Below are 22,222 nucleotides of genomic sequence, written 5' to 3' on the forward strand. Positions count from 1 at the left end.
GGAAGATGAGCATGCAGATGAGCTTCCCTGAGACGATTTCTGACAGTTTGTGCATACATTCTTAGATTGAAAGTGTGGGTATGCACATCAGCTGTCCGAGTGGCTCATCTCAGACCCCCCTGCAGGTGAAGAAGCCCGATGTGGAGGTCCTAGGCTGGTGTGGATACACATGGTCTGCGGTTGTGAGGCCGGTTGGCCATATTGCCAAATTCTCTAAAATGACATTGGAGGCGGCTTATGGTAGATAAATTAACATTAAATTATCTGGCAACAGCTCTGGTGGACATTCTTTTAGTCAGCATGCCAAGTGCACGCTCCCTCAAAACTTGAGACATCTGTGGCATTGTTGTGTGACAAAACTGCACATTTTAGTGGGCTTTTATTGTCCCCCAACACAAGGTGCACCTGTGTAATGATCATGCTGTTTAATCAGCGTCTTGATATGCCTAAATGACTTACCTTTCAGAATAATATGCAAATAAAAAATATGATATTGTTTCAAGCAGGGTTGAAAGCAGCCCCCTTTCTGAAATGCAGAACATTCATAGGTGGTGTTYATATGGTACCGAGATGAAATTAGTTTTATATTGGATATTCGGGTTTCTCTCGTCAACAGCTTTTGAACCACGRATGCGATGACTATGAAGAAGGTATATTCTGAATCGGGTGGATGGAGAATAATCCACACCTAGAAAAATGTTTTTATAATAGATTTTGGATTTCAATCTTAAATAGCTCTTATACAAAGCATTTCATGAATCTGATAATGATATATTCTGAATCAGGGGAGGATGGACAAGAATCCACAGCTTTTTTTTGGGGGGGGGAATAAAATAAAAAAATATCTTCTGGCTTTCAATCTTGAATAACTGTTACACATAGCTTGCCATGACCATGAAAATGATATATTCTGTGTCAGGGGAGGATGGACAAAAACCCACTAGAGAAAATAAAATATTTTAAAAAGCTTGCCATTTGTGTAAGAGCTTTATGTAAGAAATATTAAAGATTGAAAGCCTGAAGAAAAACATGTATAATATTTATATTTTTGTCCATCCTCCCCTGACTCAGAATATATAATTTCATAGTCATGGCACGTTTGTGTAAGAGCTATTGATGATTGAAAGTTTTTTTTTAAAGAAGAAAAAAATGAAATTCCAACCAAAAAATCGGTGTATTTTTGTCCACCCTACCCTGATTCAGAATATATAATTGCCATAGTCATGGCAAGCTTTGTGTAAGAGCTATTGAAGGTTGAAATCCGAAATCGTATTATTATGGTGTGGTTTACTGTTGCTTGGCATTGCGGGCAATTTACATAATCGTTTTTTGTGGGAGGATAATAGCTGCCCACGTATCATAATCTGACTGGCGGGGAATAAGCGCTCAACATAAACAGATAGGCTTTGTCAAGTGATAGCCTACTAGCATGATCGGATACATAGTAACAAGCCCTCAACATTTAGGCCTATTTCGWGCACTGTATACGTTGCTGGTTTATTCTCCTGCTCTAATAAATAACAGAGCTGCTACAATAGATTGTAGAACCTACCTGGCTGTGTGGAGGGCTCTTGTTTGATCTTTAAATACCCTCTAACATTAAAACCACACTCAGTTGCTTTGATTTCTCTTACGAGCCAGCTGTAAGGCATAAATTCAGACGTTCCCCTAAACGCCAATATCCGTGTGCGCGCGCCCCAGTGGAGAAAGCAAGAACACCTATCCCTTCACCATCTGTCCCTTTCTTCCATTTCATGTGTTCAACCAATATCCACCCCTCACAGCTACAACTCCGTTGTCCCCCCTCTCCCRTTGCAGTGTATTTTCCTGTCCGGTCCACTCGGGTTTGCGTTTGAACGATGCAGACGGTCCCTTGCCCCGACTGTTCCCCCCTCCCCCACTAGCTGAGCTCCTGTTCCACTCAAAGATGGCGTCAGCTTTGGAGCCTCTGGTCTCTGGCTGCATTTTTGGGCTTGTTGTTGTCTCTGATTCGAATGATTTTTGGCACATTCTACTCGGCAACTCGACACGAAATTACGGTGAGTAGCAGCTAGTGGGAAGAGGATATTACAAGTTCTCCGAGCTTCCCTTTAAAACCCGAACTGGACCCGTCCTAGCTTTCTGGGAACCGCGAGAGGTAGAGGGAAAGGGGTACGGGAGATGAAGATCGCGAGGGGGGGCCGTGGTTGGTTGGTTGGAAGGAAGGAAGGAAGGAAGGAGGGGGCGAGTGAGCGAGCGAGCCGAGGCCTACTTCGCTCCAACGGCCTTGTCTTCACCGCAGGCACTAGGTGGGCGGGTGGGTGATGGAGMAAGGAAGTAGGGAGAGGTGAGGGTTATCTAGCGGTGTGTAGGGACGCGTCTTGCGGGGAAATATTTTCACCCAGAGCCGAGGCGGAGGAGGAGGCCGAGCGGCCATAGAACATGTCATGTTAATGGAACATTCTCCAGCACTTTGAGATCTTCATTTTTGCACTTGCCCGATAGCGGTTATGGCCGTTTGTAATTTACATTGTGCCTTGGCTTTGTAGGCCGTGATCTCACCGCGAATATCATACATGACATTCTAAATGGGATTATTCCTTGTGATGGCTGCGTGTTATTGTTTGAAGCCTCGGGCGTTGTAGGAATCTGTCATTGTTGATTGTGTCAAAACAGTTTTCCTTCACCGAGACTACATGTTACTATTTTGAGCTATTTCGTCACTACTCCCAAGRAAATAACTACAGTTCGCGGGAAGGTTTGTAACAACATAATTGCCTGACAATTCATATCAGTACTAGAGTAACGTAAAGAGCCAGAGCAGTAAATGTTGAGAAAGTTAGGCACTTGGGGCTGTTTCTTGGATCGCTAACGTTACTGTAACTAGCTATGCTAACGGTAACGTTAACCACCAATCTGTTTTGACCGACATGGCTAACGTTAGCTAACTATAGACACATGCTCAATGTTAGCCAGATAACGAACACAGCTACTAGGTCACAGCATAGTTTTTAAACGATTTATCTTCATCGGTTACTGACTGCTATACATATGTAATCAATGATCATGTTTATGTTGTGCATGGAATAGAAAGCTAGCTAGCTAACGTTTGCATGCTTGCTGATATATGGCACTGAACACAACTAACGTTAACTAGCTAGCCATGAGAAGTGGCTTGCTGGTGTTCTGTGTTTTTTTGCTATTTCAATTGATTTGTTCTGCTATGCAAAGTGACAACCATGTTGCTTGGCAAAGTCATAATAACAAGTGTTCCTCACACGTGGCTAGTTTTCCCATAATCTGGGAAGTTGTGTTATTACCTGCGATCAATCTCTGTGTTCTGACCCAATTCATGATGTTGTGAAAATTATATGAAGATACTATACTAGTTATATAGCATGTAAATGTGGTGTGGCCTTCTCCACTAGTGTTTATGTTACTATCATCACAGTTATGAAAGTTGCTGTGGTTTTGGGGATTAGACAAAAACATAGTGAACCAGACTTTGTAAAGTTACCTCCATTATCACAGTTGGTGATGTTTACCTACTCACAGACACTAGTCTGGGACTGTCCTGAGCTACTGGTGAAGGAAGACAATGTTTAGATCTTGGTTTATGCCCTCTTTGCTCAGGGGTTTCTCTTCCCCACCTAAATGTGTTTTGTATCTCGAATCTTTAACCTTAATCTTTTAGCTTTTAACTTTGCACATGTCCTGTAATGTTGATCTAGACTTCAGGCAGTATCCATCACATACAACGCATGTGGGTTAACTGTGTCSTGTTGTTTATGTGCTGCTGTTGTTTTGAGGAGTGTGTTTGTACATGTGTTCTGAGGGGTTGCATTCAGTAAGCACTAAAGGAAGCAAATGTTTTGAAACGGCAGTATTACCTGAACTCCAATATAAAACTCATTTTAAGACACTTTTTTTTAAAAATAAAAATTTGTGTCTACCGATTGTGACCCAGTCTTGCTGCTGTCCCTCTTGCACATTGTTTCTCTGACCCTGCCATATGTGTGTGTCCTTTTTTTCTGCAGAGTGCGTTTCCTGTTGAAGCACAATTGGCATGAAGGTGATTAGCCCTCGCTGCTCCATGGGGTGTGATATCTGTTCCCTTCCAGACCTTAGAACAGGTGGATACCGCTAGAGAGAGAGGAAAGAGAACAACTGGAGCCGCGTGGCTGAAAGACTTTTAAGTCCTCCTGGACTTCCCAAACACTACAACTGATCTTCAACTCAAGATGACGGTCACAGTTTCAACATCACATTGAGAGCCTGTTATTTACATTGATTGGAGACTGAATCAACAGGTTTCTATCTGTTTGTCCCTCTGTCCTTTTGCAACAGGCAGTAGTTGGAGATACCTAAGTCTTATTGTGAAAGCCCCCGTAGTGTGCGAGTCAGTCCTCCACAGCTCCAGAGTTAGTCTAGTATCTGGTGCTCCACGATACTGCTCTCCCTCAGGCTAACTGACCCTACCGGGCGAGGGTAGTGGGTGGCCAGGTTTTATTTTTTTGGGGGGGGTGGGTGGGGTGGGCTATGCTATGGTGAGCTGCTCCCTGCCGTGCTGCTCGTGCTCAGGCTCTGAGGGACTCTGTGCAGCCCCGGGACAAAGGATAGTCCTTGGGCAGAGGGGCGAGGAGGAGGAGGAGGCGGCGGCTTAGGCCGCAGGACTCTTACCTTTTGCCCGCCACGGGTGTTAGCGTGTGTGTCGTCATCGTGACCTCCAGCCACAGCCATGGTGAAGCTGGCCAACCCGATGTACACCACCTGGATCCTGGAGGCCATCAAGAAGGTGAAGAAGCAGAAGCAGCGGCCGTCGGAGGAAAGYATATGCAACGCTGTGTCCATGTGCCACGGGCTGGACCGCAAGACTGTACTGGAACAGCTGGAGCTCAGCGTCAAGGATGGAACTATCCTCAAAGTGTCTAACAAGGGGCTCAACTCCTACAAGGACCCAGAGAACCCCGGCCGCTTGGCCTTCCCCAAGCCCTGCATGGGCAGCGGTGAAGGGGAAGGAGGCGGAGAGGATGTTCATCATGAGGATGGGGGTCATGGGGGGAGCCACCATCACTCTGGGAAGAAACCAGGACTGGACTGGAACAAGCTGATCAAGCGTTCCCTAGAGGGGCTTCATGAGCCAGGGGGCTCCACCCTAAAGAGTGTTGAGCGCTTCCTCAAGTGCCAGGGTGACGTGGCGGCCTACTTGTCCGGCAGCGGCTCCATGGGGCCCGGCCTGTTCCACCAGCAGCTGAGGGTTGCSCTGAAGCGGGCGTGTGCCCACGGTAGAGTGGCCAAGAATGGGCTGCTGTTCCGCCTCATCAGCCGCAGCTCCCAGTCAGATGGGACGGGTACTGTGGTGCTGGACTCCCTGCCGCCCGTCCGCCTCCTGCCACACGAGAAGGACAAGGTAAGCCACACACCGTCCCATACATCTACATTCTCTTCCTCAAATATGAACACAATGTAATGTCTCTATGTAAACATGCAGTGTAAGTGTAAGAGGTTAACTGTTAAAAGAGCAATTGGTAATTTATTTGTCCTTTGTGGGAAGAAGTAAACAATCAAGGCTGAAGGCAGAACACCCACCACACGATCAATCTTAGCAGGGCTCAACCTTTATTCTGAATAGTAGATTCCATGTTGTGGTAAGGCTGCCAGGAAAGACGTAACGCCTAAAATGTTACTTTATCACYTGCAATTAGTAGCCAGGTCAGGCAGCCAGGCAGTAGATTTTGGCAACCCACAATGCCGAGCCTGGAACGTAGTTTCATTTTTACCCAGTCAGTGCACTGTACTCTCACAAAATCCCTTGCTCTTTTTTTAGGGCAATAACTTACAGATTGCATGATCAATATGTTTCCACGTTGTGGGTTGACTGATAATGTCGTTGCTGGAGTGAGTGGTCACTGGTGTCAAATGGTCGAATCATTATCGTAGATAGGAGTGTGAATATAGGCAAGGGAAGAGACGAGATGTGTTGCATGTCTCTGTGTTGCATGTCTCTGTGTGATTAACATGACCCTGAAGCCACACACTGTTGCTAAATTGACTCCCGATTTTGAGACGCTTGACCTGGAAGACGGTCGGAGAGCTGTGAAAGAGAGACCTTAGACAGCAGTCTGTTTTAATCCCTATGTGAGCGTACAAGAGGTCGGTCCACATGTAGCTCCATGGGGGGGGGGACGACAAGCGTATCATCGCTGTGGCAGTCAGTGGGTCGATTCGACCTGTGTGTATTCGGAGCCCTGGCTTGGGCACAGAGTACCAGGGCTTTCAGTGTCTCTTTCAGTGGGCCAGCCCTGGGTTTGGGCGTAGTGGTGGCGTGTCGCGTGCTCCAGGAGGCAGCAGGAGTGAGTGGAGCGCCATGCGAGGCGGATGAGCTTAGTGCTCTGTGGTCGGCTGCCAGCGGTAAGGGCTGCTCTCCAACCTTCTGTCTCAGGCATGCAGCAAGAGGAGAAAGAGAGGGGAGGAGGAGGTTAGGGAAGATTCACGTGGCGCCATAGCGAGCGTCCTGCTGGGGCGAGAGCGACTGGCGACCAGCTGCAGGGCTGCTCCCTGTCAGGAGCTGTCAGGAGATGAGAGGAAGAGTGTGTGTGGGAGAGAGAGAAAAAAAACAGGAAGAGCGGAGGAAGAGGCCTGGCTGACGCATGCTCTGGGCCACCTTACCCAGTCACGAAGAGGGAGAGAGAGAGAGAGAGGGAGGGAGGGAGAGAGAAAAGAGACTGAGACAGTGGCAGAGGAGCAGACACGCAGGCCAGGACGGTGCCAAAAGACACACCCACAGGGTAACCTGACAGACCGRAGCCGGATGGGCACTAACCTCTCCTACTACCCAGGGGCCGGACCGCACATAGCTAACATGCATAACACCCATTGCATGCGTTCATGCACACATATAAACGTATGGCATGTGCTGTGAACAAACACAAGTGCGTGCAAGCTGACATACTGTACACACACTTGCACCCCTACACGAACACATACAGTACACACACTTATCAGCCATCAGTTGGAATTGTGGAAGGGTGGAAATGTAACTTTTTGGTCCAGCTGCCGCAGTGGGTGATAGCAGACCAAATGTTACCAGCCACTCACATTTTTTTTCTCTCCTGCAGGTGAATAAATCACTGAAAACGCACGTGTTTTGTAACGTTAAAACAACAGTTAATGAATGGTTTTTAAATGGATTGAAAGTGATTTCAAAGGAAAACCCAGAACATGACAGACAGAAGTGGATATCAGTGTGTGTTATTGACCCATTTCAGTGGGCGAGATCGCCACCTTTCTCTCTCTATTGTTTGAACCAAATATTGAACCTATGCTGCAGCTGTACCCCACCCCGCTTTCACCACTGTACCATTTGAGATTCTCTCATCCAGAACTGACACACACACACACACTTTTTTTATTATTTTTATTTTTATTTATTTTTATACACGTGAGCTTTGCATAATAAGAAAATGATAAAATATCTGCGCCCAACTGCTCTGTGTGACCACCTGTCAGTGTGGCTGGGAGGAATAGACATTCTACCAGGGTAATGTCCCACCCAGGATGTAGTGTATAGTGATTTGAAAGGTCCTGCCCTTGCCCCTCCAGACAGACTTTGTTGTGACTGGGGGTGTTGTAAATCTCTGCTCTACTCTGCCGTTCTGCAGGGTTGGGTCCCGATGGCACCCTATCCCCTACACAGTGCACTGCTTTTGATCAGAGCCCTAAGGGCCCCGGGTCAAAAGTAGTACCCAATAAAGGGAATAGGGTGCCATTTGGGGACGCACCATGGGATTAGAGTGGTGGGAGCAGCCAGGAGTCATATGCCTGGCTGACTGACCGGCTGACTGATCGGCTGGCTTGCTGGCTRGAGGGCTGTGTAGGCTAACGCACTACCGACCCTCTGGCCCAGATGGGCCTTCGCTGACAACTGTGATCCCTCTTTGACTTAGTTCATAGTGAGTTAACGGGCTCTTTCGTTGTGGTGTTCATGTGTTGCTTGGAGGCGTTGCATGGTGAACCATGGGTGTACTGCTACTACAACAGCTGCCAGTCTGGCTGGGAGTGATTTGAATGTTTCTCTTTGGCATTCACACAACCTCCACCCCAGACAGCTCTGTTCCTCTTATGCTGCTATTTGCAGTATTCAAGTAGCCGTCTCTCCATATCTCAGCTATAGAGCCTCTCTCTCCGCCTCCTGTCCTCTAGCTAGCCCCACTTTTGTGTTTGTTGTGTGGTTGGTGGGGTGTGACGCGATGCTCACTCTTCCCCACTCTRKCRCWCTCTCACTCTCTCTCTCACTCAGGCGAAGTCTCATCAGTGCCATATTGCCTGCATGATTGCTATGGGTTGTGATTTAGAAAGGGAAGGGGTGGGTGAGGGGAGAGGAGGAAAGGAGGGGAAATTAAGCAAAACAAATGAATAAGCCCCGGCTTTGACCCCATTGCAGGGGAGATTTGTGTACTCGACAGCCGAATGACTGTGTCGCCCAGCTCCATTCAAACAGGATCGCAGACCCACTCACTCTCCCTCTCCCCCTATTAGGAGGTCACTGGCGGGCCAGATTGGGGGAGGCGAGGGGTGTGTGGAGTCATCCAAGGGTCACGGATATATACATGGGAAATCTCTGCTTTTCCTGAGATGAGCCACCCGTAGCTGGCCGTAGTTATGAGCCTAGTGGGCCATTAGGAGGCTAGTGGATGGGGACGGGGATATGATGGGGATGGGCCTGAGTCTGTTGTCGGGAAGAGCGGTTAGGTGAAGAGCGATCATGGATGGCCCTGTGCTTGCCCTTTTCACAGCAGCTGGACCCAGGAGAAGCAGAGTTCTCCTCACTGACGTTGCCGTGTCGRGGGAGGGACGACAACTGAAACGACACTGACCGGGGTGATGGTGTTCTGTGACCTCGTGGGCTTTGTTCTGTCAGCTAGCATGGTGGCTGTCTACCTATGAATGAGCTGTACTGTAGTTAGGCCTAATTGGAGRCTAATTTTATCTTTATCCCAGTCTRTTTCAAAACGTAWTGTCATACGCATGTACTGCTCGCCCTGTGTAGGTTAGGCTAATTACTGAAACCTGTCGCATAGATGTTAGCTGTCCTTTGCCTTTTTAGCGAACATTACAACCATCTAGTGTTTTCTTTCTGCTCAAGGTGAAGGAAGAGCGCTACACAGGACATGAATACAAAATACCAGTAAACATTGATTATGTGCCCTGGGTCAGTGCAGTCTCCCCACTACTACGTCATTGTGTGTGTGTGTGTGTGGCCGTAGAGAGGCGCCGGCCAGGTCAGAGAGGTGTGCGGGCAGGGTATTTTATTTAACAAGGCAATTCAGTTAAGAACAAAGCCATTTCTCTTAGTAGTGGACACCACTGGGGTCAAGAGAGAGGGCCATTTTTCAGGGCCATGATGGCAATGTCTTTGATGCCTTTTGGTTGACAATAGAGCAGCTATATTAGTAGTAGACTACTAAACCAATGGAACAAGTAGGGTTGAGGAAAGCATTCACAGCCAATACAGGGCTGATATTTGGTAGTGGACGAAACCGTCTTATAGGGAGGTGTATGAAGTTTAGGTTGATTTACTTTGGAGGCAGACATTGTTTACCTTTTCAACCAACGCATCACCTGGTGTCCTTAGATAGGAGACATATTTTTTTTTATTTTTTTTTTATAATATTTTATTTTAGCAGGAAAGATATTACTCCCAGTAAATAAATAAAAATATCCCCTGTTGGAAAGGTTTGAATTTGAGTTGTCTAAAAAACACACACATACATCTACACACATACCTGCTTATACACACAGCAACAGCACAGCCTCCATATAATTCATTTCAGAATATTAATGTAGAGCTCTCTTTACTTGCTCACAATATTGCTTGGTCGCCCCGCCTTGAGCCGTAATTTGAATATGCTTCTACTCTGTGCTCAGTCCACGTCCATTGACCTCTACTTCACTCGGGCAATGATATTTCCTTATGGACGTATTCAGCCTATGCTTGGCCTTTTAAGTAGGGGTGTATTATGAACAGGTTGTTAGTGATGGTGTGTCACTAATATAATCTAACAGAGCTCATGTTTCACTGCCTAGGTGTTCCCACTTTRCACATTCACACCAGAGGTGCTGAAATCAACACCCAGACACACWTCATCGGGACAGTAGTCTGGTGAAGTGCCATTATCCGGCTGACTGAAGATAAAGTGGCTAGGAAGGGCGAGAGTGATGAGAATGTTTGTTGCTGTGAGAATGACTGGAACTGTAATCCAGCAAATGGGGTCAATGTGTCCTCCATCTGGAAAGTGTTTTGCTGCCACACACACACCCACACATGGCCAACCTGTACCTTTTTGATACAGGGATTTACCCTTGTTACCTCGTTAATCTCACTACTGTACGGTGCCCCACTGCTTCCAACAGCTAGACTGGCAGGAAGCATGTCTATTTCAACTGAAACGCCAACATGTGTAATAATATGGTCATGTAGTTCATCCTAATGGATTTGGTCAGTATTACAGCTGTTCAGAATGTGGTCTACTGGTCCGTGCAGAAGTCAAACCCACTACTCGGGTGTTCCTAACAGCATTCTCCACTCAACCAACTGAGCCCATCGAACCATGTTTTATTACTCCACCGTCAGTTGAAGTCGGAAGCTTACATACACTTAGGTTGGACTCATTAAAACTTGTTTTTCAACCACTCCGCAAATTTCTTGTTAACAAACTATACTTTTGGCAAGRCGGTTAGGGCATCTACTTTGTGCATGACACAAGTAATTTTTCCAACAATTTTTTTACAGACAGATTATTTCACTTATAATCCACTTTATCACAATTCCAGTGGGTCAGAAGTTTACATACACTATGTTGACTCTGCCTTTTTAAACAGCTTGGGAAATTCCAGAAAATGTCATGGCTTTAGAAGCTTCTGATAGGCTAATTGACATCATTTGAGTCAATTGGAGGTGTGCCTGTGGATGTATTTCAAGACCTACCTTCAAACTCAGTGCCTCTTTGCTTGACATCATGGGAAAATCAAACGAAATCAGCCAAGTCCTCAAAAGAAATGTTGGACCTCCAAGTCTGGTTCATCCTTGGGAGCAATTTTCAAACGCCTGAAGGTACCACGTTTATCTGTACAAACAATAGTACGCAAGTATAAACACCATAGGACCACGCAGCCGTCATACCGCTCAGGAAGGAGACACGTTCTCTCCTAGAGATGAACGTACTTTGGTGCGAAAAGTGCAAATCAATACCAGAACAACAGCAAAGGACCATGTGAAGATGCTGGAGGAAGCCAGTACAAAAGTATATATTTCCACAGTAAAACAAGTCCTATATCAACATAACCTGAAAGGCAGCTCAGCAAGGAAGAAGCCACTGCTCCAAACCGCCATAAAGCCAGACTACGGTTTGCAACTGCACATGGGGACAAAGATCGTACTTTTTGGAGAAATGTTCTCTGGTCTGATGAAAAAAAAAAAATGGAACTGTTTGGCCATAATGACCATTGTTATGTTTGGAGGAAAAAGGGGAGGCTTGCAAGCCGAAGTACATCATCCCAACTGTGAAGCACAGGAGTGGCAGCATCATGTTGTGGGGGTGCTTTGCTGCAGGAGGGACTGGTGCGCCTCACAAAATAGATGGAATCATGAGGGAGGACAATGATGTGGATATATTGAAGCAACATCTCAAGACATCAGTCAGGAAGTTAAAGCTTGYTCGCAAATGGGTCTTCCAAARYGACAATGACCCCAAGCATACCTCCAAAGTTGTGYCAYAATGGCTTAAMGACAAGAAAGTCAAGGTATTGGAGTGGCCATCCCCACAAAGCCCTGAGCTCAATCCTATTGAATATTTGTGGGCAGAACTGAAAAAGCGTGTTCGAGGAAGGAGGCCTAGAAACTTGACTTTGTTACACCAGCTCTGTCAGGAGGAATGGGCCAAAATTCACCCAACTTATTGTGGGAAGCTTGTGGAAGGCTACCTGAAATGTTTGACCCAAGTTAAACAATTTAAAGGCAATGCTACCAAATACTAATTGAGTGTATGTAAACTTCTGACCCACTGGGAATGTGATGAAAGGAACAAAAGCTTAAATTCTTAAAATAAAGTGGTGATCCTAAGACAGGACATTTGTTACTGGGATGAAATGTCAGGAATTGTGTAACTGAGTTTAAATGTATTTGGCTAAGGTGTATGTAAACTTCTGACTTCAACTGTATGTTAAGTAGCCCTCCTACATTCCATATTCCTGCTATGGCTAAGTGGGCTTGTGTTTCTCGTGCGTGTGTTTCTCGCGCGCGCGCGTGTGTGTGTGTGTGTGCGAGCGCGAGCGGTGTGTAACAGTGATCAATGAGTTTGTGGTAAGAGGTCTGCTGCTCTGCACCACCTGGTTGGACATTGAGATGGGTTTCACATGTTAATGAGAACCTTGACTTGAGAGGAGACAAGGACAGCAGGACAGCTTTTCCCATTCGTTCCCCCCCCCTCTCTCTGTTGCACACTCGCATCCTATTCCCCCCCCTTCATCCTTATCCTCCCGTCCTCTCTTCATTGCTCTCTCTTTCATTATCTCCCTCCACCTCTATTACACCCAGTACCACTGCAAATGGACAAGGAGAAACCAGGCCACTCTCACAGTACATCTCTCAGCTAGTGTATTGTACACCCCGCACATCTGCCTCCGTAGCATGGGCCAGTGTATCTTTCACATCTAATCTGTGGAAAATGTAGTCCTACACCACAAACCTTTCTATCAGCTAGGCTCTGTTTTTGCTCAAGTGTAGGCCCTTAGTGATACAGAGGGTTAGACGTGTCAGGATAGAGACGGAGACTCTTCCTGCCCGTCTCAGTATAAAGGACCTGAGCCCTCACGCTAACCTGAAGGATGTGTTTTGGCCTCTGTCTGTAGTTGTTGTTCAAGTCGAGCGGGTAGATTACTCTGTTGGCATGGTGAGACGTTATAGGCGTGTCTGTGTTGTGACTAACTGGTGTTTCCTGTTGAAATTATCTCTCTTAGCTAGTGTGCATAGTAGCATAGAGGTCAAAAACACACACACACAGGTTAAAAAATATGCCCAGCAGTAGTCCGGTGCTAGTAAAGAAAAAGGAGGGCAACCTAAGACTAACGTGACAATAAATGTTGGCTTTTGAAATGAAGAAAGCAAGAGGATTTTAAAGYAAATGTTGGCCTATTCCATTTCTCCCACACATATCTTGGAAAACGCTCTTTTGTGTGTCTTTGGGATTATTTTAGTCACAGTCGGACAGTAATTGAGTCATGTCACAAATGAAACACTGCACTGTAATGTTTGTATGAAACACGATGCCTGGACTCTGCCTGCGCTAGTTACTCGTGGAGAAAGCAAACGTGTGTGTGTGTGTGAGAGCGCACAGACACAGGTCAACGCCTTCCCTCCCGCTGAACTGGCAGGAATGATTGGGAGGCTGCACAAAGGGGTGCTGCCATATTTTCTCTCTTCCTCTCGCCCTCTTTCTCTCTCTCTGTGTCTCTCAGTGTGTCTGTGGTGTGATGAGAGGTGTCCCTGTATGGAAAGCGGGAGCCTGAGTCCGAGGGAAATGAACTCAATAAATCAAGCTCTTCAGCCTGTCTCTCCTCACTCCCTGCCTGGACTTGCTCCTTCCCTCTTCCCTCCCTGTGTTGAGCTATGTGCAGCCAGCCAGGAATATCTTTGCACCTGCCCCAGCCCACCGAGCCCCTCCCACTCTACCCCACAGCCCCAACCCCGTAACATAGCGCCAGCCCTAACCCCAGCCCCAGTCCAGGCCCCCTACCTCCCAGCCCCCTTTAGTCATCAGCAGGGCTCGAATTTCTCAGCGGCCATGGCCATCGATGCCGCCTTGTGTGGCCGTAATGCCCCCCCCAACAAAAAATGTTTTTGCGCCTTGCGGCCATATAATATTCATAATTCCCTTCTCCCGGCTGCCAATCCCCGTAGCACCTCTCACTCGCATGGCTCTCTCATATCTCAATTTTTATTAGCCAATACCCATCACGTGATCGGGTCCTTCTCAGAGGCATTGCAGCTCCGAAGTAGGCTACAAGTGAAGCCAGACACATTGGGGATGGAACGGTGCACGTCCTTATTGAATTTCGAGGCGCATGTTGAAGATGATAGAACTGTCCACGTTTACTTCAGCCAATAACATGAGTAGGTCTAACAAACAGTAAAAACACTAGCCTATCCCACACAATACAAAAGTTGACCTATTCTATTGGTCAGCTTGTCCTTCTGTGCGAGAAATAAATATTCCAAACATACACTGGGACAATTGTGGGATGCGATAGATCCCAAATTAATACAACCACTGTACATAAAAAATAAAACAATTTAAAAGCAATGAGGCTGATGCAACAGATCAGAACGTTTAGCTTAAAATGTTGCTAAACTATTAAGCTATTTGTTCACATTTATAAACGTAGCAATGCGCACATGGCAGTAGGCTATAAGCGCGAATGTTCCCAAATGCAATTAGCGGGGAAATATGGTTCTCAAAAGTACARTGCAAATGCAAGCGGTTTGATATGACCGAGATTAAATTATCAAAAAGAAATGTAGAAAGAGGGAGACGCAACCACAAGCATGGCTTGTTAATAGGACTAGGATTGTGTTTTTGGCTGCTGGACAACGAAAGAAAGTTAAGAACATGAGAGAATTTCTGGTTTCAATGGCATATGAGAAAGTGTTTATAAAATAATACTTTTAACGTTCCTATGCCCGGAACATGGTAAGACATGCCTCCATAAAATGACAAAACGTTGAGGTTTTAAGTAATTACGTTTATGGTTTAATAGTTTCAAATGTTGACTGCCTCCGCTCCGATTGCAAGGTGGGGGATGTTGCAGTGCATAACAGGCACTGGCCTTTCTCTCCTATCGGAACGAACAGTGTCTCAAGTATATCACAGAATCGAGCCTTTACATATTAATAATTATCCTACATTATTTTTGTAAAACATGACTGGTGTTTAGCCTACAAAAATATAAACGCAACATGCTTCAAATTCAAAGACTTTACTGAGTTACAGTTCATATGAGGAAATCAGTCAATTGAAATACATTTAATTAAGTCKTAATCTATGGATTTCACATGACTGGGAATACAGATATGCAAAAAACTATTTGCCTCACAAATTGAGATGGTTTGGGATGAGTCGGACCGCAGAGTGAAGGAAAAGCAGCCAACAAGTGATCAGCATATGTGGGAACTCCTTCAAGACTGTTGGAAAAGCATTCCAGGTGAAGCTGGTTGAGAGAATGCCAAGCGTGTGCAAAGCTGTCATCAAGGCAAAGGGTGGCTATTTGAAGAATCTCAAATATAAAATAAAATATATTTTGATTTGTTTAACACTTTTTTGGTTAGCACATGATTCCATATGTGTTGTTTCATAGTTTTGATGTCTTCATTATTATTCTACAATGTAGAAAATAGTAAAAATAAAAACCCTTGAATGAGTAGGTGTTCTAAAACTTTTGACTGTGTSTCATATCAAATTTTATTGGTCACATACATATGGTTAGCAGATGTTAATGCGAGAGTAGAGAAATGCTTGTGCTTCTAGTTCCGACAGTGCAGTAATATCTAACAAGTACTCTAACAAATTCACAACGACTACTTTATGCACAAATGTAAGGGATGAATATGTACATGTAAATATATGGATAAGCGATGGCCGTGTGGCATAGGCAAGATGCAGTAGATGATATAGAATGCKGTATATACATATGAGATGAGTAATGTAGGATATGTAGACATTATTCAAGTATACACGGCTGTGACTATAATTGAAGAGAATTCTCTTGGTAGAGAATGCAGTTGGCATTTGATTGTAAGGAATTCTAGGTCAGGTGAACAAAAGGACTTGAGTTTCTGTATGCTGTCATGATCACACCATAAGGCATACACCCCTGCCCTTCTTCTTACCAGAGAGTTGTTTGTTTCTGTCTGCGCAATGCGCGAAGAAACCGGGTGGCTGTACCGACGCTGACAACATATCCCGAGTGAGCCATGTTTCCGTGAAACAGAGAATGTTACAATCTCTGTCTCTCTGAAATGCAACTCGTGCCATAATTTCGTCCACCTTATTGTCTAGAGAGTGGATATTGGTGAGTAATGTGCTCGGAAGTGGTGTATGACGTGCTCACCGTCTGAGCAGTAGGCCGCTCCGTCTGCCTATCCTGCGGCGACCGCGTTGTTTTTGGATCGGCCTCTGGGATCAGATCCCATGTCCAGGGTGGAGGTCCGAACAGAGGATCATGCGTGCGTATGTATATGTAATGACAAAGTATGTGGACACCTGTTCATCGAACATCTCATTCCAAAATCATGGACATTAATACGGAGTTGGTACACCTTTTCTGCTAGAACAGCCTCCACTCTTCTGGGAAGGCTTTCCACTAGATGTTGGCACATTGCTGTGGGGACTTCCATTCAGCCACGAGCATTAGTGAGGTTGGGCAATTYGGCCTGCCTTGCAGTCGGCGGTCCAATTCACCCCAAAGGTGTTCGGTGGAGTTGAGGTCAGGGTTCTGTGCAGGCCAGTCAAGTTCTTCTACACCGATCTCGACAAACCATTTCTGTATGGACCTCGCTTTGTGCACGGGGGCATTGTCATGCTGAAACAGGAAAGGGCCTTCCCCAAGCTGTTGGAAGTACAGTACTGTATTTTGTAGCATTAAGGGGCATAGCCCGAGCCATGAAAAACAGCGCCCAGACTATTATTCTTCCTCCACCAAACTTTACAGTTGGCGCTATGCATTCGGGCAGGTAGCGTTCTCRTGGCATCCACCTAACCCAGATTTGTCTGTCGGACTGCCAGATGATGAAGTGTGATTCATCACTCCAGAGAATGCGTTTCCACTGCTCAAGAGTCCAATGGCGGCCATCTTTACACCGCTCCAACCGACACTTGGCATTGCGCATGGTGATCTTAGGCTTGTGTGCGGCTGCTCGGCCATGGAAACCCGTTTCATTAAGCTCCCGATGAACAGTTCTTGTGCTGACGTTGCTTCCAGAGGCAGTTTGGAACCTGGTAGTGTTGCAACCGAGGACAGATGATTTTTACATGCTACGCGCTTCAGCACTCGGCGGTCCTGTTCTTTGACCCTGTGTGGCCTACCACTTTGCAGCAGAGCCGTTGTTTCCACTTCACAACAGCAGCCCTTACAGTTTACCGGGGCAGCTCTAGCAGGGAAGAAATTTGACGAACTGAGGTGGTGTCCTATGACGGTGCCACGTTGAAAGTCACTGAGCTCTTCAGTAAGCAACAGGTGTCAGCAACAGGTGTGCCTGAAATTGCCGACTCTACTAATTTGAAGCGGTGTCCACATACACACACACACAGACACATTCTATACAAAAGTATGTGTAATTAAAAGTGTCATTATTGCTAAAATATACCATAAGGTAAGGCTTAGCTCTTGCAGATCATTTTTTTTCAAGAATGGGTTATTTTAACATTTTTCAGGCGCCTCCCTCATGTCCGCATAGGTCTGTACATGACAGACTGTAGCCAAAGGCTATCACCTACACTCTGACATTTACGCTCGTTCTTTATGTACATTTACATACACTTGTGTTTTTCTTAACAGAATAGCTACTGTTTCGGGGTTTTCAAATCAATTGAATTGGCTATTTTGGTTAGTGGCCTTGGTGCCCTAGCAGATTGGGCACCTCCTTGAAGGTCAAACGGCCTAAAATCACAAAATTCCAGGCCTGGTCATCAGCCTCCCTCCACCACTGGCTATCCCCCTGGGCTCTGTGTAGCTGCCCTGCGAGAGGGAGAGTTTGTGTGTATCTGTCTATGTATGTTTGTGTGTGTCTCAGAAACAGGTTCATGGGTGGCTCTCCTCTCCTCCTGCTCCATGCTAAAAGATTTATGGTGCCCCAGAAGTGAATGTCAAGATGGCGTGCTACAGAATAAGCATCGGAACACAACAGGGCCTTTAGTGGTGCTCACGCCGCAGAGCTGCTCTGGAAATGATATGGGAATCCAGTTGAGTGGAACAAAGACCTCTGGGTAGTGTAGTAACTATCACCTCTGGGCTCATATGTATCAAGCGTCTCAGTTGGCGTGCTGATCTAGGATCAGGTCCCCGTGTCCATTCGTTCCACACTAAAAGGCAAAACTGTTCCTAGATCATCAGTTATAACCTGAGAGTATAGGCAGGTTTTCATCATCATCATAGCCTTTAATGGTCATCTGTTAGGTCACAACGTCATCACCAGGGAATAGTCTGCTGCCTCTGCCATTCACTTAATCTGACGGACAAATTCTGTATTCATTTTCTGTCTGAGTGAACTGTAACTGCTGTCTCTGTGGCACATTGACAGTTATCTGAATGTGGACACACAGCGATTACTGCCCCCCCCCCTCCCCCTCATGTCTGGTACAATGAAGCAGTTGAATGGAGCTGTTTTGTGATTGTCTCTTTCTGTGTCCCTCTCCTTCCTCTCTCCAACCCCCCCCCCCCTTCCTCTCCTGCCCCGTCTGACTCCCGTTTATCTATATATCTCACTCTCTGTCTGTCTCTCTCTCTCTCAGCCTGTGGCAGAGCCCATCCCTATCTGCAGCTTCTGCCTGGGGACCAAGGAGTCGAACCGCGACAAGAAGCCAGAGGAGCTCATCTCCTGTGCAGACTGTGGCAACAGCGGTGAGTAGCACTGTGGCAGCACGGTTTATATATGCTGGGACGTCAATGAAGCGCTGCCTGCTACTTCCCCCCCCTGCCTGCACCTTGGATTTATGTCTTGGGTTTCATTTGAATACTATGTCAGATGTCGTTTTTGATTCGTCGAACTAGGCTAAACGTGTGTTTCGACAGGCTGTTCTGTTAGATGTTTGAGTCTTTCAGTTTGTCGTCATGGTTGCGCTGGATCTATACGGCTTTCGGAGRGGTGTTTTGATCTTGTGTGGCTGTCAGGCTTGTGAGTGTTTCCACGTTGTTGATCTGTGTCCCCTAGGCCACCCGTCCTGTCTGAAGTTCTCACCGGAGCTCACGGTACGAGTCAAAGCTCTGTGGTGGCAGTGCATCGAATGCAAGACCTGCAGCAACTGTCAGGATCAAGGCAAAAACGCGGTGAGTGCTTGTTGTGCTTCGGCTCAGTACGTCGGTACTCGGATCGTTTTTTGTGTTTTTCAACTGACTGAGAACTATTTTAGACGGCTGCTACAGATGGTTCTCTCTCTTCTGAACGTCCAAGTACACTACAGGACTGGTTGAAGGCAAATGGTGGAAATGTAAGTTCAGCGTAAACATGATGTGCAGGGAGTGACCATATATTTACTGTGTGTGTGTGGGTAGGAGAACATGTTGTTCTGTGACTCCTGTGACCGGGGCTTCCACATGGAGTGCTGTGACCCCCCACTGATGCGGATGCCAAAAGGTAAACCCCGTCCTCTCTCCCACCCCTGACCCGTCTAACGTACCCAATAAAACCCACTTAAACATACACAGTCCCTGGAAAGACCTGCGCCTCTCTGCAGTAAATGGATCCACTGTACATCTGAACGACTATGGCCACGAGGTAATTGGTAACGAATGACAGAGCTCAGAAGGACCACAAACCCATTTTCCGGCAGTGTAATGAAACATATCCATTTTCTTTTCTTCTGTTCTCATGCTGCTGGTACTGTGTGGCCGGTGCATGTCATAGAATAGTAGTAGTAGTACCGAAGAGGTTTAATGCCAGCTAATCTAATACACAATGTTCTGATCGGTTCTGCTCTGCTCTCCCACCAGGCATGTGGATCTGTCAGATGTGTCAGCCCAGGAAAAAGGGCAGAAAGCTCTTACATGAAAAGGCGGCACAAATCAAACGGCGCTACAACGCACCACTGGGACGACCCAAGAACAGGTTGGTAACGTGACGGAGAGGGCGGCTGCACTGTCCGGGAGCCAGCAGCTCGGGCACGGCGTGTCGCTGGACCCGTGAAACACAGCAGGCCACTTCAGATCGGCCCCGCTACAGTTTCACTGGCCGGAGCAGACCATTTCCCATGACCACAAACTYTTTTTAATGACAGGGTCTAATAGCTACAAAAAAAAAGGTTGGCTGTGTTTCATGCTGGAAATTAAGCTTTGTCAGAGCATAAGAATCTAAATATGAAACTCACCGATTGACGTTTTAATGTCGGGAGTGAAGGACCGAGCCTTACTCATTTGTTGACACTATTCGATCATTGGAAACATGAATGCCAATCTGTACAAGTGATCATTAGTTTAGTTGTTACGTTTTGGCTGTGTTCAGTGGCTCTTGTCGCTTCCAAATGACCAGGCCTTAGTTTGTATAGTGTGTTGCTTTTTCCTGCTGCGTCTCTGACSAATCCTATCTCCCGTTGCAGACCAGGCCGGCCATTCAAGAAGCTGCATGGGCCAGGTGGGCGTGGCCGGCGGAAGGGGGACCGTCGCTCGCAGTGCTCCTCCCCGCGCTCGTCGTCCAGCTCGTCCTGCGAGGGTTACCCTGGCGACGATCGGCTGCTGTTCTCCCTGCGAGAGGACTCGTCGGAGCAGGGCGGCCTGCGCTTCAACAGGAAGACCAAGGGCCTGATTGATGCCCTCACCAAGTTCTTCACGCCCTCGCCAGACGGACGCAAGGCCCGGCACGAGGTGGACTACTCCCAGCAGTACCGCATCCGTAAGAAGGCCATACGTAAGGGAGAGGGCGACGACAGGACAGGTGAGGAGGGTAGGCTGGAATAATGCTTTGAATACTGAGGGTGAAGGAGAGYCTGTAGTGGCTTTATTTGTGTCAGTCAAACACCGCGCTTCATACGATGTTCCTCAGACTCAACACCTGCAGAACTTGCTTACTCTCCAGACGTTTGTCCACACACCTCACGGCCCAACGCCTCTCCCCCTGTTTGACCTCGATAGTTTGTGTGTGTACTGATATATGTAGGCTACGCGTGGCATTTTTTWAAATTGACATAGTTCTGTCCTTGAGCTGTTCTTGTCTATTAATGTTCTGTATTATGTCGTGTTTGGTGCGYACCCTAGAAAGAGTAGCTGCTGCTTTCGCAACAGCTAATGGGGATCGTAATAAAATCCCAAATAGCATTTACAAGTTCCAGCACTTTGTGTCTGTCAGAACCTTAAAACATGACTGTTCTGTTCCCTTTCTGTAAGTGTCCCGCCGACTGTTTCTTCCCTCCACAGACAATCAGGACAGTAGTGACTGGCGCGAGGATGAGGACAAGCTGCCAGGACATGAGAACCTGACCGAGAAAGACYTGGAACTCTTCAGACGCATCCAGGAGCTGGCACTACAGGTAACCACAGACGGAGAAGGAAAGAAAGTGTGTCTGTGTGTGTCTCTCTCTCTCCGTCTCTTTCTTTYTGTGTGTCTGTCTCTGTCTCTGTTTCTCTCTTTCTTTCTCTCTCTCTCTGTCTCTCGCTCTGTGTGTGTGTCTCTCGCTCTCTGTGTGTGTGAGAGTGAAAGATCAGCTGCCCTCCATATCTCTCTATCAGTGTCTATTCCGTTACGATTCCTCACTGGCAGACGCCGCAGAGCTTCAGAGCGTTGCTGTACATCACAGGAGAAACTCTCAATGCCAACGTTGTTTTATTCCTCTCCTGTCAGACTTTCCTCTAGTCTTGGTCGGTAGGAGAATAGGAGAGGCAGGTGAAAGGTAGAGGTGCACGCTCAGCGATAAAATTTCCACTTTTTTATTTTATAATTGATGGCTTCCCTTTTTGTGTTGTGGTTTGTTTACAAATAGTGTAGACTAGACGCATTCTGGTACTGCTCGCTTTTGTCTTAGAGTGGATCCTCTCTCCCCTGTCATGGCAGTCAGTGAAAAAGACCTGACACTGTAGGCATGGGTGAGGGGCCTCTCTGTGTGTGTGGAAGCGTGTGGTTACCAGAGTGTCAACAGAACCCAGTGGCAGATGCCTAGAGTTTCCACTCAAGACAGACCAGAGAGCTAATAATAATCCTATGAGCAGCACAGGAGACCAGTTTGTTTCTGTTTTACTGTGCCTGTGTGCCTTCTTTTTAGCATGTGTGTATGCGTCTTCCTGTCACTAAGTGTGTGTGTATGCTTGTGTTTGAGTGCCAGTGCGTGTCAGGCAAACACAACCACACGCTGTGCTGGGTTAGGCAGGGGGCAGTCAGAAAGCCCAGTAATCCCTGGTGTGTAATCTCTGTCTGCTCCATGCTCTTCTTAATCCCCTGTTGGAAAACCTGGCCTTCGCTTGATGCTGTAGCTCCAAAACTAAACCT

At 46.7% G+C, this 22,222-nt stretch overlaps 1 protein-coding gene across 3 annotated transcripts in view; it reads left to right on the top strand.

The window, feature by feature from the left end:
- The first annotated feature begins 1,727 nt into the window (after positions 1–1,727).
- The window catches only part of LOC111974629 (histone acetyltransferase KAT6A-like), a 32,117-nt gene continuing 11,622 nt past the window's right edge, over positions 1,728–22,222 (top strand). The window contains 8 exon segments of one of the 3 annotated variants that reach the window (XM_024002507.2): positions 1,728–2,039; positions 4,017–5,389; positions 18,543–18,651; positions 18,962–19,077; positions 19,303–19,384; positions 19,741–19,855; positions 20,343–20,686; positions 21,157–21,269. In XM_024002507.2, the coding sequence (XP_023858275.1) occupies positions 4,718–5,389; positions 18,543–18,651; positions 18,962–19,077; positions 19,303–19,384; positions 19,741–19,855; positions 20,343–20,686; positions 21,157–21,269 (1,551 nt within the window). In that variant the 5' untranslated portion in view covers positions 1,728–2,039; positions 4,017–4,717. 3 annotated transcript variants of the gene reach the window in all.

This window comes from Salvelinus sp. IW2-2015, linkage group LG15 (assembly GCF_002910315.2).
Source record: "Salvelinus sp. IW2-2015 linkage group LG15, ASM291031v2, whole genome shotgun sequence".
NCBI lineage: Eukaryota > Metazoa > Chordata > Actinopteri > Salmoniformes > Salmonidae > Salvelinus > Salvelinus sp. IW2-2015.